Genomic DNA, 15,933 nt, shown 5'->3' on the forward strand with positions numbered 1-15,933 from the left:
TTGTAGGTGGAGTTTTGAAGAAGAAATACATTTCATATTTCTATTGTGAAATACAAAGCCTCTGTAGCTCAGTTGGTATAAACGAAGCCCTTGGCCAGAAAGATCTGGGCTTAATTCCCATCAGTGATGTGGGGAACTTTGTATGGTCTCTTTCAACCAAAGGTGAGTTAGCCAGTCTCATATGAAGGTAGAGGGTTTTTCACCTTGAAGAAAATATAATATAAATCCCCCCCCCCTTTTCAGAGTACTAATGTATAATAAATTTACAACATTTTGTGGTTGGAGTCACACTAAGAAAATCTTGATATGTTCTATTATGTGCGTCTCTCTCTCATACATATATATATATATCAGGGGCATATATTTTCGGGGTGTGCTAGATGTGCAGTGCATACACACAAAATAGTAATATCACCTTATTATATATTTGCATTTATTCCTGTTAAAGACTTCCCTAATAGTTTCCTGGCTTTGCATGATTACTAAAATTAAACACACATACTAATATACTAATGCTTCATGAAGAGGACACTTCAACATGTAAACATTGCATCATATTTGCATTAATAGCAAATTCTGTGTGTGTCGGCACAAACAAATACATCTTTGAGCCCTTAGAAACATACAGATGGCACAGTGGGACAAATTCTTAGCGTTCCAGTGGTTTTAAACCACCCAAAAGTGAGGCAGGATGAGTGCTGAGACAAAAGCACCTAGAAATCAGTGGCTGTGATTGGTTATTGTGTCAACCAATCCAATTGAATGTTGTCATTTGTCATGAGTTACTGGTTTTGTGGTTTTGTTTTCTGAATTTCATCTGTTTTATGTGCATGAAGTGTGAACTGATGTATTTAGGACACTGATTATAATTATTCCCATATTTACAATGGGAAACAGTGTTGATGATCTACTGAATGTCCTGTTTTATGCCAGAGCTTTTGCAAATTGTTTGATTGATTATAGTCAAAGAAGATTGGAACTTGTGTATAAATAAGTAAAACAAGTTATTTCATCCTTCCTTTGGTTCATTCCAGAAAAATAATCATTTTCGACTAGTGATTACTTTTCTGATTACTGTGTGTATTATATGGCTGTATTTAAAAATCATATCGAAATTCAAGTTATCCGTGTCTGACATTAGTATTTGCCAATGATAATCTAATCTCACCACAAAGTGTAACCCTTTTGCGATTCTTGCATAAATGACATACGTGAAGCATAGCTATTGTTCATTTGACCTTTATGCTTTCCATATTTAAAATTATATTAATTGATCAAGTATTCAAAGTTATCCTACAATTAATTGCAAGGGACCAATTGAGGTGAGCGCTGATGCACTGTGCACTCTTAAAACTTTCATACATCAATAATATAATCATAGTGTCAAATTGACATGAATTTTGTAGCATGTGTTGCAGAATCCTCATGACAGCACACCCAATCTAAATGGGCACATGATGCTACTGATACATACCCACACAATGTAAATTTGTTGTTTATATTTGCATTATGAATTTGTAAATTTGAGCAGTTTCATAGATTTTTTGTCTCCTTTAGGTGATATACATGACTTATTTAACTGTACAGTCAAAATTTGATGAAGAGAAAGGAATACATAGACTTGATTCTGATCAACTTCCTCTCATTATTAATCCTGTTGAAGCTAAGCTTGGTAAGTTCATTTTATTTTATAACAGTTACTAATTATAAATCTATTAAAAATTAATTACTAAATCACTTAAGGAATTGAACAACGTAGCTATGAATATAAATTAAATTACACTTTAATAAATATTTCCAATATTTTGGCAATGTCACGTTGCCATCTTCAAAAGGAACTTACAAAAAAAGGCACGTGCACGTAGGCAATACAACACAGTAACTGAGAATGAAGAGATGAAGCTATTGTTCTCCTAAAAGTCCTGGTGCTAAGTAGGTGTTCTTTGCCATTGGGCTGAAGGTCTGCTGATGTAAGCCTCCCAAATTTGGGGCAGTCGCATACAACCAAATTTGTTGAGGTTTGGAGAGTTTCTTAGGGCTGAGGCTGATTCCATAAATAGTCTTTCAAATTTGTATTTGCTACGGTGTATTACTGTAGCTTTCTTCCACCGTATTCTGTGGCATGTATCCAGAGCATGGTCCTGAAGACCAGAACGGCTGTACTTGTGAAAACGAATGTAGTCCTTATGTTCAAAAATTCTGATATTCGCTGTCCTGCCTGTTTTTGCCAAAGTAAGACAGTTCACAACCGCAAGGGACCTGGTATACACCAGGTAGGTCTAGGGGAAGTGGTTGATCTTTAGTGGAGCTGATAAGGGATGCCAATTTTCTGTAAGGCCTGTAACAGGAGGTCAAGTCATGTTTTTTTAAGATTTTGGTAATTTTTTCTGAGGTGCCTCAGATGTAGGGAATGGTGATGGATTTAGAGGAATCCTTGTTGTAGAGGGGGCTGTGGTTTGTATTTTTAAATATTTTTTGGATTTTTTTGGTGGGGGATAGCCATTGACTGATTAGTTTGGCCCTGTTGTATAGTGTTTTCACCACTCCATATTGTTGTGTGTATGTGGGGGGGGGGGAGATTGTTGGTGAATGTATCTGCCTGTATGGGTGGGTTTTCTATAAGCTGAGAAAACCAAGGTTCCATCAGGTTGGCTGGTGACTAGTGTGTCTAGGAAAGGGAGACTGTGGTTTTCCTCTTTTTCCAGGGTGAACTTGATTCTGGGGTGTTAGTTGTTTAAGTGTGTTAAAAAGGAGAGGAGTGTTTCAGAGCCATGTGGCCAAATTGCGAACACATCATCAACGTAGCGAAGCCATATGGTTGGTTTTTGTGGGGCAGAGGCTAAGGCTTTTTGTTCAAAGGTCTCCATAAAGAAATTGGCCAAGGGTGGGGAGAGTGGTGAACCCATGGCTGTCCCCTCTATTTGTTTGTAGATTTTTCCCTGCCAAACGAAATAGTCTGAGTTCATTGTGAACTGAAATAGGGCTGAGATATCGGGAGAAAATTTAGCATGGATTAGCTCTAAAGTTTCTTTGAGTGGGACATTTGTGAATAAGGAGGAGACGTCAAAGCTGACCATTATGCCAGTATGTTTGAGTGTAAGGTTTTCTATGCTGGCTTTGAAGTGGGCTGAGTTTTTTATGTGTGATGGTGTGTTGCCAGTATAGTGCATGATCATTTTGGTCAAATCTTTAGCTAATTTGTATGAAACACTCTGAAACACTCCTCTCCTTCTTAACACACTTAAACAACCAACATCCCCAGATTCAAGTTCACCCTGGAAAAAGAGGAAAACAACAGCCTCCCTTTCCTAGACACACCAGTCACCCACCAGCCTGATGGAATCTTGGTTTTCTCAGTTTATAGAAAACCCACCCATATAGGCAGATCCATTCACCAACAACCCCCCCCCCTCCACAACAATATGGAGTGGTGAAAACACTGAACTAAATCACATCCTCAACACTTTCTCAGTCAATGGCTATCCCCCCCCCCCAAAAAAAATCCAAAAAATATTAAAACTTACAAACCACAGCTCCCCCCTCCACAACAAAGATTACTCTAAATCCATCACCATTCCCTACATCCGAGACACCTCGGAAAAAATTACCAAAATCTTAAAAAAACATGACCTGACCTCCTGTTACAGGCCTTACAGAAAATTGGCATCCGTTATCCACTCCACTAAAGACCAACCATTTCCCCTAGACCTACCTGGTGTATACCAGGTCCCTTGCAGTTGTAAACTGTCTTACTTTGGCCAAACAGGCAGGACAGCAAATATCAGAATTTCTGAACACAAGGACTACATCCGTTTTCACAAGTACAGCCATTCTGGTCTTGCAGAACATGCTCTGGATACACGCCACAGAATACGGTGGAAGAAAGCTACAGTAATACACCATAGCAAATACAAATTCGAAAGACTATTTATGGAATCAGCCCTAAGAAACTCTCCAAACCTCAACAAATTTGGTTGTATGCGACTGCCCCAAATTTGGGAGGCTTACATCAGCAGACCTTCAACCCAACGTCAAAGAACACCTATTAGCCCACTAGAGGGCGCCATCAGGACTTTTAGGAGAACAATAGCTTCATCTCTTCATTCTCAGTTACCGTGTTGTATTGCCTACGTGCACGTGCCTTTTTTTGTAAGTTCCTTTAAAGTGTAATTTAATTTATATTCGTAACTACGGTGTTCTTTTCCTTAATTGATTTAGTAATGCATAACTAACATATAAGCCTGCCTATGAGAATTAAAAATTAATGTTTGCATTTTAGTAGCATGTTTGTTTTGAATTTCTCACACTATATATATATATATATATATATATATATATATATAGTCTGATTCGCTGAAAAAATGCATTTGAAGAAGCTTATAAAATGAATCTTTCATGATTAACATTCTCTTTATATCTATATTATTCCTACATGATGATATTTATACTTTTGGCCAAGTTCTGCTGATCGATTCCGAAAACCTCTTCCTTATTCCTAATACTTTGGGCATTCATGTACATGTTTCACCATCCCCTTGTATCTGCAATTAGCCTTTTGTAATTTAATTACTAACCCATTTGAATCACAAACCTGTGAAATTGCATTCTACATTGCATAATCATTTCTGTACACAAGCTCATTTATCCCAGGGATGGTCAGGCACATGTTTGATTGCATCCTCCCCCCATATCTCTAGTTTCCCTGGTTTTGCACTTCCAAACTCTCATTACACAGTTTCTCCAAATATCTAACTTCAACCATTTAAATGTAGTCTGTCAGGCATATACAGGGTGTTCGGGATAAATTTGACAGTTTCGTAAGGAAAAAGAAAATCTTCTTTGTATCTATTAAATTTAATGAATTGACAAAAAAACATTACAGGCAGAGTTAATTACAATACTATCAACAAGATTTACTCAAAATAACCACCATTAGCATCGATCACAGCTTCAATTCTGCTTCGGAACCTCGAACAAGCTGATGCTACAGTCTCCCTGGGAAGGGCCGCAAAAACTGTTTTAATTTTATCCATTAACTGGGCTTTTGTATTACTGGAAGTGCGATTGGTGTCTTTTTCAACTGCGCCCCATACAAAATAATTCATGGGGTTAAGGTCTGAGGAGTTTGGAGGCCAAACATTTGGACTGGTGAAGTCGTAGAAATTTTCAGACAACCATTTTTGACTTTTCCCAGAGGTGTGGCAAGGGGCCGAATCCTGCTGCCATACATACGGCCTACCATTGGCTACCCTTGTTATCCAGGGCTTGACTACAGTTAGCAACTCCACGAACAAAGCCCGAATTCCAATGCCAGGGTTCTTCAACACCTGTTCCTGCAGATTTGCGAGGAATTCTGCTGTACGAACGCAATCAGATCGTCTGCTAGGGATCTTTCTTCTTGCTACATCCTCGTAGTCACCATTGCAAGTCTCTAGTTCATGCCTGATTGTTTTTACTGTATTCAGGGAGCATTGGGCAGCAGTCGTAATATCCTTATTTTGATGGCGGGCACGAATCATCATGATACAAGTTATTCTCTTCCATGATTCAGGTGGGTTCCAGCTATCCATCCTTTCTGACATCTTGTATATGAATGAAGAAGGGTCCAAACTTTTAAATGAAGAGAAGTGTGTGTTAATACATGTAACTTACGGAAAAATATAATTAATTATAAATATGTCAAATTTATCCCGAACACCCTGTATAAGTCCTTTTATCCTACAAAATTCACTACATACATGTATAAACTGCACACCATTCCTCCTGCAGAATCTTCTTAATGACTTATTAGCAATCATAGCCCTTCTTTTCAACTCTGTCCTATCATACCAAGGCAGCAGACTCACAATCTTTACTCCTTACTGTTCATTTTCACTTCTTTCAATAACTCTTTCATATCTTCTCTCATTGCATATTTCTTCTCTTTGAAATCATTTGTTCCTGCCATAACAATAATATCTTTCACTTCTCCCATTCTATAAACTAAAAGTTTTGCTAACATCCTTGTTCTTTGCACCTGGAAAACATGCTTTTGTCACTTTCTCAATGAGTATACTTCTTATCATTAAATCCCCTTATTTCCAGTTTCTTGCACTTTCATACTTTACCCATTCACTTTTGCTTTCATTCTCCAGCCTGCTGTTACCACACAATAATCGTTTCTCCAGTTGCCTGTTTTGTCCTGTGAAGGATGATAATTCCCTGGTGGGTTGGGGAACAATTTGTGTTAAATCATTACTGATAGCAAACACTGTGTCTTCTCTTCCAGCTTGGTTTGTGAAGTTGGAGAAGGGAAGCCAGTCTGAATTGTGGATGTTGAAATATACCAATCAGAGGTGTATTTTTTTTTAAATATATACAGTATACTTTTCAAATAATTGTGTTAAATTGTTAAATTCAAAGTGTTAAATTTCTTTTGCCCATTTTCCCTTGTGGCTGTGTTTGGCTCAGTGGCCTGTCATCGGCAAATAACGTAGATTCTTTGAAAACGAAAGTAATGTTCTGATTGGACAGTCAGTCCTGTCTGTATAGTGTATTATAGCTGTCAGTTTGCATGTATTCTACTGCCAGTTTCCTATTTTTGCAGGATGAAAAACCTGAGTTTCTGCAGGGCTGGGGGAACCCAGTCACATCTGTATTGAAGCCAGCTAACTCAACTTCATTTGAAAAGACCTGATAAGTTCCCCATGTCCAAGATGTGATTCAAACCCAGATCTTTCCAAAGGGCTAAAAACACTGGAAGAAAAATGTATGGAAATGTGGAAGAAAAATGCAAATGGAAGTCTGAACACCCCTTGCGTGGGAGTGGTGTCCATGATTCCTTGAACTGTACTGTATGTTCCTACTCAATAGATTATTTTCTGATTACAGCATAAAAAATTCTAGTCACTGCATTTGAGAAAAAAATTCTCCTACAAAACAAAATATGTATAAAAAAAAAAGTCTAACAAAACATCAGAATTATATGTAGTAATAATTTAAAAAAAAAAAAACTGCCGGATCAGTGTTGTGCACCACCACCTATAGACACCCAAACCCGTTAGGTTATTCGTTATCACCAAACCACAGCGTTCATCTCCTGCAAGCATCCCATGTCAACTTAAGAGAACAATCTTAAGTTGTTCTCTTAACTCCAATGATTTGACCAACCCATTTGATTATTTATCTTTAAAAGTTGATCACAACAGTATAATTACTCTAACAGTCAGATAATTTTCTTGATGACGTCAACATCCACAATTCAGACTGGCTTCCCTTCTCCAACTTCACAAACCAAGCTGAAAGAGAAGACACAGTGTTTGCTATCAGTAATGATTTAACACAAATTGTTCACCAACCCACCAGGGAATTATCATCCTTCACAGGACAAAACAGGCAACTGGAGAAACGATTATTGTGTGGTAACAGCAGGCTGGAGAATGAAAGCAAAAGTGAATGGGTAAAGTATGAAAGTGCAAGAAACTGGAAATAAGGGGATTTAATGATAAGAAGTATACTCATTGAGAAAGTGACAAAAGCATGTTTTCCAGGTGCAAAGAACAAGGATGTTAGCAAAACTTTTAGTTTATAGAATGGGAGAAGTGAAAGATATTATTGTAATGGCAGGAACAAATGATTTCAAAGAGGAGAAATATGCAATGAGAGAAGATTTGAAAGAAGTGAAAATGAACAGTAAGGAAGTAAAGATTGTGAGTCTGCTGTCTTGGTATGATAGGACAGAGTTGAAAAGAAGGGCTATGATTGCTAATAAGTCATTAAGAAGATTCTGCAGGAGGAATGGTGTGCAGTTTATACATGTATGTAGTGAATTTGTAGGATAAAAGGACTTATATATGCCTGACAGACTACATTTAAATGGTTGAAGTTAGATATTTGGAGAAACTGTGTAATGAGAGTTTGGAAGTGCAAAACCAGGGAAACTAGAGATATGGGGGGAGGATGCAATCAAACATATGTCTGACCATCCCTGGGATAAATGAGCTTGTGTACAGAAATGATTATGCAATGTAGAATGCAATTTCACAGGTTTGTGATTCAAATGGGTTAGTAATTAAATTATAAAAGGGTAATTGCGGATACAAGGGGATGGTGAAACATGTACATGAATGCCTAAAGTATTAGGAATAAGGAAGAGGTTTTCGGAATCGATCAGCTGAACTTGGCCAAAAATTATACGCATCAATAAGACCTAGTTTAAGAGCCTTTATAGCTTAGTGAGTATAGACAAAGCTCTTTGGTCAGAAAGATCAACGTTCAATTCCAGTTCAAGACATGACGAACCTTTATCTGGTCTCTTTCAACTAAAGGTGAGTTTAGTCAGTCTCATGCAGAGGTAAGGGGTTTTTTTTCGCCCAGGAACTTGGGTTTTTCATCCCCCAGAATAGGCACACCCATAAACACACACACTTTTAGTGATAACCTCCCTCCCCCCTAAAAAAATGCCAGACTCTGTGACAAGCTGGTTGGAGTTTCCCACAGTCATAATCATAGCGGACCCTGCACCTAAGCAGGATGAAGTAAGACTTGGTTGACAGAAAATGATATGGTTAAAGAGATAGAATGTGAAAGGTGTTGTCTTTTCAGGAAGGATAAAGGGAATATGACAGGATGTGGGATACTGCTGATGACAGCTGAAGAACTTCAACCAACGAAATTAGAAGATAAAGTAGATTTTAGGTTTAGGGGAGATGGTTTGGATGAGCCTGTCTATGTGAGATAAGAGGCCAATAGGACAAATGTATTCTTGGTTGCTGCTATAGACCAGGAATCCATAGGAAGATGTAGATGCCGTGCATCAGCAGATTAGCAATGAGTACAAGCTGAGCAATTATTATGGGAGACTTCAACTATGGGGACCTAGATTGGAGAGAGGAAAGGGGCATGGCAAGATGGATGTGGAATTTATACAGTTACTAATATAATTACCTGAAACAACATGTCGTAGATGGTACCAGGAGTTTGAGAGAGTTGAATCTGTTAATAGCATCAGAAGACATATAAGCTAAAAGCATGGATGGGGGGGGCATGGCTGACAGACACTAGAGAGTAATACAGTGGTTCTCAAACTTTTTTGTCTGGTGGCACACTAAAATCAATAAATAAATTTCACGGCACCCTAGTATTATTTGCTTTTTATAGAGAGTAAAGTGCCGATTAATTGATTCTGAAAGACTCGCATATATAACCCATAAATAAATTGATATTACAGATACTAAAGATATGAAGGAAAGCGTGTTTAAAAGAAAACAGATTTTATTTAAACTAAATTGGTTTATTTTCAAACAACCCAAAAAGCATACAAAACAAAAGCTATTATAAAGATTCAGATAATAAAATAGGAACTTAATGTGAAATATGTGCCTGGTGTTGTTTGCATATTTCTTTGATATTAGGCCTTGTTTTTGAGAGACATATTCTCATCTCATTTTCAAGGGCCTTTAGTCTTTCTCTCTTCTTTGTTTTAATATTTACGAGTGCAGAAAAACCCAGTTCACACAAATAAGATGTAGAAAATTGCAATAAGATGTTAAGTGTGCTTTGAATCCTATATTGGGGTAGTCCTTCATAGTTGTTATCCAAAATGAATTCAGACACGTTTCTGAATGCTTCAGTCTCAACGTACGATCGTTACTTATATCAATTAATTCTTCGGCTTCTATAAGACTTAACTCACTTATTGCTGATGTTGACTCTACAAATGGATTTCGAATCCAATCGTATAAATTGACTGAAATGTCTGGAAAATAATGGTCAATTTTTTCTTTTAGCGATGTTAAATGACTGTAAATAAGCTTTTGCAGATCAATGTTCTTACATATTCTGGAGGCAACTTTAAGGAACATTTCTACATTGTTGGTGCTTAATTTTATCTTCCACATTTTTATTTTATCTTTAAAAGCTTTTATCTCATTTCTTCCTTGCATGTTGGAGTTCAGCTTGTTCAGATGATCGAATATGTCTGTTAAACAGGCTAGTTTGGAACACCAAAAATCATCTTGTAATAATTTATAGAATTCTGGTTTGTCTTCATTTTGGAAAAACATTAATATTTCTTTTTTAAGTTCAAATAAACAATCCAATACGCGACCTCTTGAAAACCATCTTACTTCGGTATGAAGAAGAAGATTCTTGTAATGAGATTGCATCTCTTCACATAGTCCTGCAAATATTCTAGATTTTAATGGTCTGGCCTTGATATAATTAACCATCTGAATGATTTCTTCTAATACACTTTTTAATTCCAAGCCTATTGTCTTTGCCACCAATGATTCACGATGAATGAAGCACTGAGTCGTTATAATGTTCTCATTTTCTTTTCTAGCAAAGGAAACAAACCCTTTTGTAATTCCAACCATAGAAGGTGCACCATTTGTACATATACCCACACAAGTTTTCCAAGATAGACCATTTGTATTAAAATATGTGTTCATTATATCAAAAACATCTTTTCCGTCATAATTTTTTAGAATTCCTTGCAGCATAGAAATTCTTTGATAATATTATCATCTTCAATGAATCGAGTAAAAACAATTAAGTGTGCTTTGCCACTGATATCAATTGACTCATCTAACTGCAAACTGAAAAATTTTGATTCGATTATTTCGGTTATAACTGACTTTTCAATATCGACTGACAGAACATTAATATGTCTACTCATAGTATCATTTGATAATAGAATCTTCTTTATTTCTTCTTCTGCCTCAGTACCAAAAATTGTTCTCGCAATTGCTGAACAGGCTGGACGAATCAAGGTTTTGCTGATAGTACAAGGCTTCATTTCCTTCGCAATTATTTCAGTGACTAAATAACTCGCTTCTTGAACTCGGTCAGAAATTGTAAACTTTCTTACAAAACTTTTACTTTGTTTTTCTTGTAATCTTATTAACTCTTTGAAATATTCAGGATTTTTATTTGACAAGTTGTCATGTTTTGTGGAGAAATGTCACAATAATTTGCTAGGAACCATAGCCTCATTTGATAGAACCAAACCACACAAAATACACTTTGATCTGGGAATTAATTTATCACCACACCACGTACCCATTTTTAGATAGTTCTCTTGATATAAACGAGTTTTACATTCTTTTTCATTGTTTCCTTTTTAAATGAACTTATTCTTTCTGTTTCTGTTGTTTCATTAGTGCTTTTTTTGTTGCTGAACGTTAAAAATAGTCAAATCTTCATTAATGCAAGTATCAGTTTTTGATAATTTATTAGTGCGAATTGGTTCGTTAGCTTTGCTACAAGTAGACATTTCTTGATCGTCAGAATCTTCACTTCTTTTTTTAAGGAAAAAATTATTCATGATTTTGAAGGGCATATGTAACTTTGATATTTTATTTAAAAATTTATTTCAAGTAAATAATTTTTTTTTCCGAATGGAAAAAGGAAAAACATTTGTTTACGATGTCTCTCATTATAGTTGGAATATATAACAATAAGAAAAACCTCTACTCACTGAATTTAACGACTTTAATATCGTACTTCATTTATTCTCACTGATGACAAAAGACTCATGATTTTTGTTTAGGGGAAATGATCATGTATAATACTTGTCACACTGAACAGAGAAATACTAAAACAGACAGCAGGACAACTAACCATTCATTAGTTCATTTTCCCCAGTATTTATGTGCCGTCACATATCTAGTTACTACGACACGTGGTGATCTAATGAAATCCCAGGATATAATATAAGAGTGATACAAAAATGATAATTTTTATATACGCTTCATCCATTAAAATAAAAATATATAATTTTTTTGTTTTTGATTTAGTTATTTGTGGCAATTGAATATTTTGCTTTTTTCACGATTCAAAATTTCGGGGCACCCTTGTGGCATACTTGTGGCACCCAGTTTGAGAATCACTGGAGTAGCATATGGTAGAGTGTAATATCTAGGAAAATATGATTGATGATGACTAATGGAGAACCTCAGGATTCTATACCAAGGCCACTACTCTTTAATTTGTATATCAATGATATAGAAGATTGAAGTTGAGGGGAGGGGGGATGTTCAATTGTTTGCTGATGATGTAAAACTGAGGATAGCAATAGCAGATAAAGGTGATTTAGATATTCTGCAGGATGATTTAAATAAATTGGCATTGCGAGCAAAGGGTAATGATTGTCAATTTAATGTTGCAAAATGTAAGGTTATGTACGCACTTCAGGCTGAAAAGGTTATACGTGGTGTATCATATTGATGGTACTGGATTGCAGGAAATTGATAAAGCTGAGGACTTGGGGATAATGGTGGACAGAGAGTTGAAGTTAGAGAGCATGTTGCAGAAATTGTTAAAATAGCACAAAGGATTACTTGGATGTTAAAAAACATGCTAACAAGTAAAGGTAGGGTAGTTATAACCATTTTTATAAGGCTCTGATTCAGCTCCATCTTGATTGTCCATAGATTTGTCCACCTAGTTTCTTGGGGATCAGGAAGTGGTAGAGAGGATTCAGAAATGGTCAAGCTGGTGACAGGTCTGGAATGCTCCCTATGAGGATAGGTTGAAGGTGTGTGGATTACAAAGTTTAGTTGATAGGCAGAAAAGAGGAGGCATGATAGAAACTTATAAGATTAAAGGGGTTTTATAAAATTGATGCCAAGAAAATTTTTCATTATGTGACAAATAATTAGAGAGAGGGATCATCCGCGGAGGTTGTGTAAGAGTCTGGTTAGTAAGAATGTGCGGATTAAACTTTTGTGTGGAGAGTAGTGGATCAGTGTAATGGATTGCTAAAATTTGTTCAGTTTAAGGAGAGGTATGATAGGTTTTGTGTGTAAAATATTTAGTTTGGATCTCCCACAGTGAGTTTTCAGACTCCGTGGAGATACCATATAATAATAATAATTCCTGATAATTCTCATTATTCTCCCAACATCCTAGACCTTTTCTTAACTAGCTCTCCCTCCAGATCTGACCATAATCTTTCCATGTTTCCTTTTCTATAGGTCACCATTCTCCCAGTAATTCTCAGTCTTGTATCCTGTGGCAATTACAGTGGGATGAGCTTTGGGATTTCTGTACCTAGTCTGATTGCTGCTTTCATTCTTTTGATCCAGCACCTGCTCTGATCTAATAAGAAAAGTTATTCTCACTCAGATTCTTCACTCCACAAAAAACCCTGCAACCCTTATCCAAACTTTGGTTCTCTACCAGCTTGCCAAAGTGGTTCAAGCCAAAAATTCAGCATATGCCCAGATATTCAAGTCAGAAACACCAGCCTCTTACTCATCTTGTACTAGCAAAAAATCAACGAGGAATTCAAAGCAGACTTCATAAGGTCCAAATGTGCTAAACTTGTCATCTGTTCAAATGGCATCAAGCATTCTGGTCCCTTGCCAAAGCTGTGGAGACAGGTCTTCTGTCCTTCCTTGTTTCCTTCTCTCACATCCTGATGGTACAATAGTAGCATCTTCTAAAGATCAGGCAGATCTCTGTGTGGCGTCAGTTTTTTTTTTTTCCCCTCCACATCTTTTATAGATGACCAAGGCAATTTTCCTCCCACTGTTACACAACCTATCCACAGTATGCCTCTCTGAAATTTGAAAGGACATCAGAAAAATACTCAATAGCTTCGATGGTAGCATCTTCTAAAGATAAAGCAAACCTCTTTGCTAATCAGTTTTTTTTCCCTCCACATCTATAGATGAGCAAGGCAAATTTCCTCCCACTATTCCACAACCTATCCACAATATGTCCCTCTGAAATTTTGCTAGAAGGACATCAGAAAAATACTCAATAGCCTTGATACCAAACGTCTCCTAGCCCTGGTGGTATTCCTCTAGTTAATGCTTGTTCTCCAGAACTTGTACCCAACAGCTTGAAAGCAAGCTTTTATCCAACCTGTTCCCAAACAGGGAAATAAGTCAACCATCAAACTGTCATCCTATTGCTCTGATTTCAGTACTCCCAAAATAATGGTAAAAATCAAAGAGCCAGTTGCTTGACTATTTGGAGATTCGTCAGTTACTTAGTGATAACTAATATGGATTCTACCATTCTCCTTCCACAGCACGCTCTTCCATGTTTGGACAAAGGCTATAGAAAAGTTCAGAGAAACTCAGTGGTTGCTTTTGTCATTTCCAAGGCATTTGATTGAGTCTAGCATGATAGACTTCTTACCAAGCTACCATCTCATAATATTCCTCCTTCTCTTTGTGAATATGTATTGGCCAAATTCATCTCTAGTTATTCATGATGATTGTGAATGATTGGAGTGGAATCTTCTCCCTGTGACATCTAGTCCAGATCACAGAGAGAGAGAGATCACTGATGTGTAGGTGAGCTACAGAGCCCTGGTGTACGCCAGCATTGATTGAAAGAATCTGATGAAAGGAAATTCATGCTTCAAGATTTTCTTTAACCAATGCCTTAAACACTGATCTCCTTGCCATTATCAAGTAGAATGACTATAACCTGATGAATTTTAATGCTACCAAAAAACTTGGGATTCCTTTCAATTTAAATAGTATTTCCCTCTTGTTCAAATCCACCAAATTTTAGATTATTGTTCCCATATTTAGGATTGTACACTTATGGCCTCCCTCAGAATGCTTAATTGTATTCAGAAGAGCAATTCACCTAATTGATGAACTCTCTCTCTCTCATTAACTTCCTCCAGTCACTTTCCAATAGATGCGGTGTTGTTTTATTGTGTCTTTTCTGTAGGTATTTCCATGAGTGCTGCTCCACTGAACTGACCATTACCATTCCTCCACTTTCTACTAATCATGTATGAATACAAGCAGCTGCTGATCAGCACTCATATTCAACCTTAAACTTATCAAACCAACTTCTCGACTTCCTCTTATAATTATAATCCTTTCTTCTTTCTAATCACTTGCCCATCATGGCACTGTAATATCATAAGTCTTGGGATCTCTCATGTGGGGCTGATAAAATATCAGAATGCTCGGCAGTCTTGTACAGACTGTGTATATCCTATAAAATAAATTAAAATTTATGAACATACCAAACACGAGAAATGATAACTATATATATATATATATATATATATTGTTTACCAACCATATAGTTCCCATCATCTAGGACATCGGTTCCCAACCGATGGTACGTGCTGGGCCATTCAGGGTATACAAAAAATAATCAGTAATGGTGAAAAAACAAGTAAAGTAAGCAAAATGCAAATTGTTAGTTCTTCTTTTCAGCCATTTTTCTCGACGAAGGCCTCCTCCAGTTCTTTCCACCTTTTTCTGTTCTTGGCAATGGTTGACCAATTTTCCCCAACAAAATTTGACAATTCATCACTCCACCTTCTTTTAGGATATCCTCGGCCTTGTTTCCTTTCTTTAGGAATCCAGTTCGTTAGTATGGTGGTTCATCGCTCATCTTCTCTTCTGGAGAGATGTCCGGCCCATTTTTCCATTTTAGTCGCTTGTGGTGAAGAATGATGTCAGTGATGCGAGTCTGGCCTCTTATCCAGGTGTTTCGCTTCTTATCTTTTAATGTGATGCCTAGCATCAACCTCTCCATTTTTCTTTGAATTGTTAATTTATTTGCCAGTGCTTTTGTTAGCGACCAAGTTTCACAACCATATGAGATGACTGGAATTATACACTGGTTAAACATCTTCATTTTTAAACAGAGTGGGACATCATTGTTTTGGAAAATGCTTTTCAATTTTCTGAATGCACTCCAAGCAAGTTGAACTCTCCTATTTATTTCCTTTTGGAGTCCACAGTTTAGATCAGTGAGATGGCCTAAGTATGTATATGAAGAGAGTCTTTCCAAAAAATTGTTTTCTATTATTATGTTTTTTGGTGTTACAAAATGATTAAACATTCTTTTAGTTTTTTCTCTGTTTATCTTTAGACCGACTTTTCTGCTTTCATGATATAGGTCTTTTATCGTTATATTAAGGTCTTCTGGAGTGTTTGCAAAAATTATGATATCATCTGCATATCT

At 36.6% G+C, this 15,933-nt stretch overlaps 1 protein-coding gene across 2 annotated transcripts in view; it reads left to right on the plus strand.

Moving 5' to 3' along the window:
• PIG-S (phosphatidylinositol glycan anchor biosynthesis class S) overlaps nt 1-15,933 on the plus strand; it is a 345,368-nt gene that overhangs the window by 178,268 nt on the left and 151,167 nt on the right. For both annotated transcript variants that reach the window (XM_090411921.1, XM_090411922.1), the window contains exon 8: nt 1,558-1,672. In XM_090411921.1, the coding sequence (XP_090268047.1) occupies nt 1,558-1,672 (115 nt within the window). The remainder of the gene's footprint in view (nt 1-1,557; nt 1,673-15,933) is intronic.

This window comes from Typopeltis vanoorti, chromosome 22 (genome assembly GCF_054136105.1).
Source record: "Typopeltis vanoorti isolate ZY-2024b chromosome 22, IOZ_Tvanoo_1.0, whole genome shotgun sequence".
Taxonomy (NCBI): domain Eukaryota; kingdom Metazoa; phylum Arthropoda; class Arachnida; order Uropygi; family Thelyphonidae; genus Typopeltis; species Typopeltis vanoorti.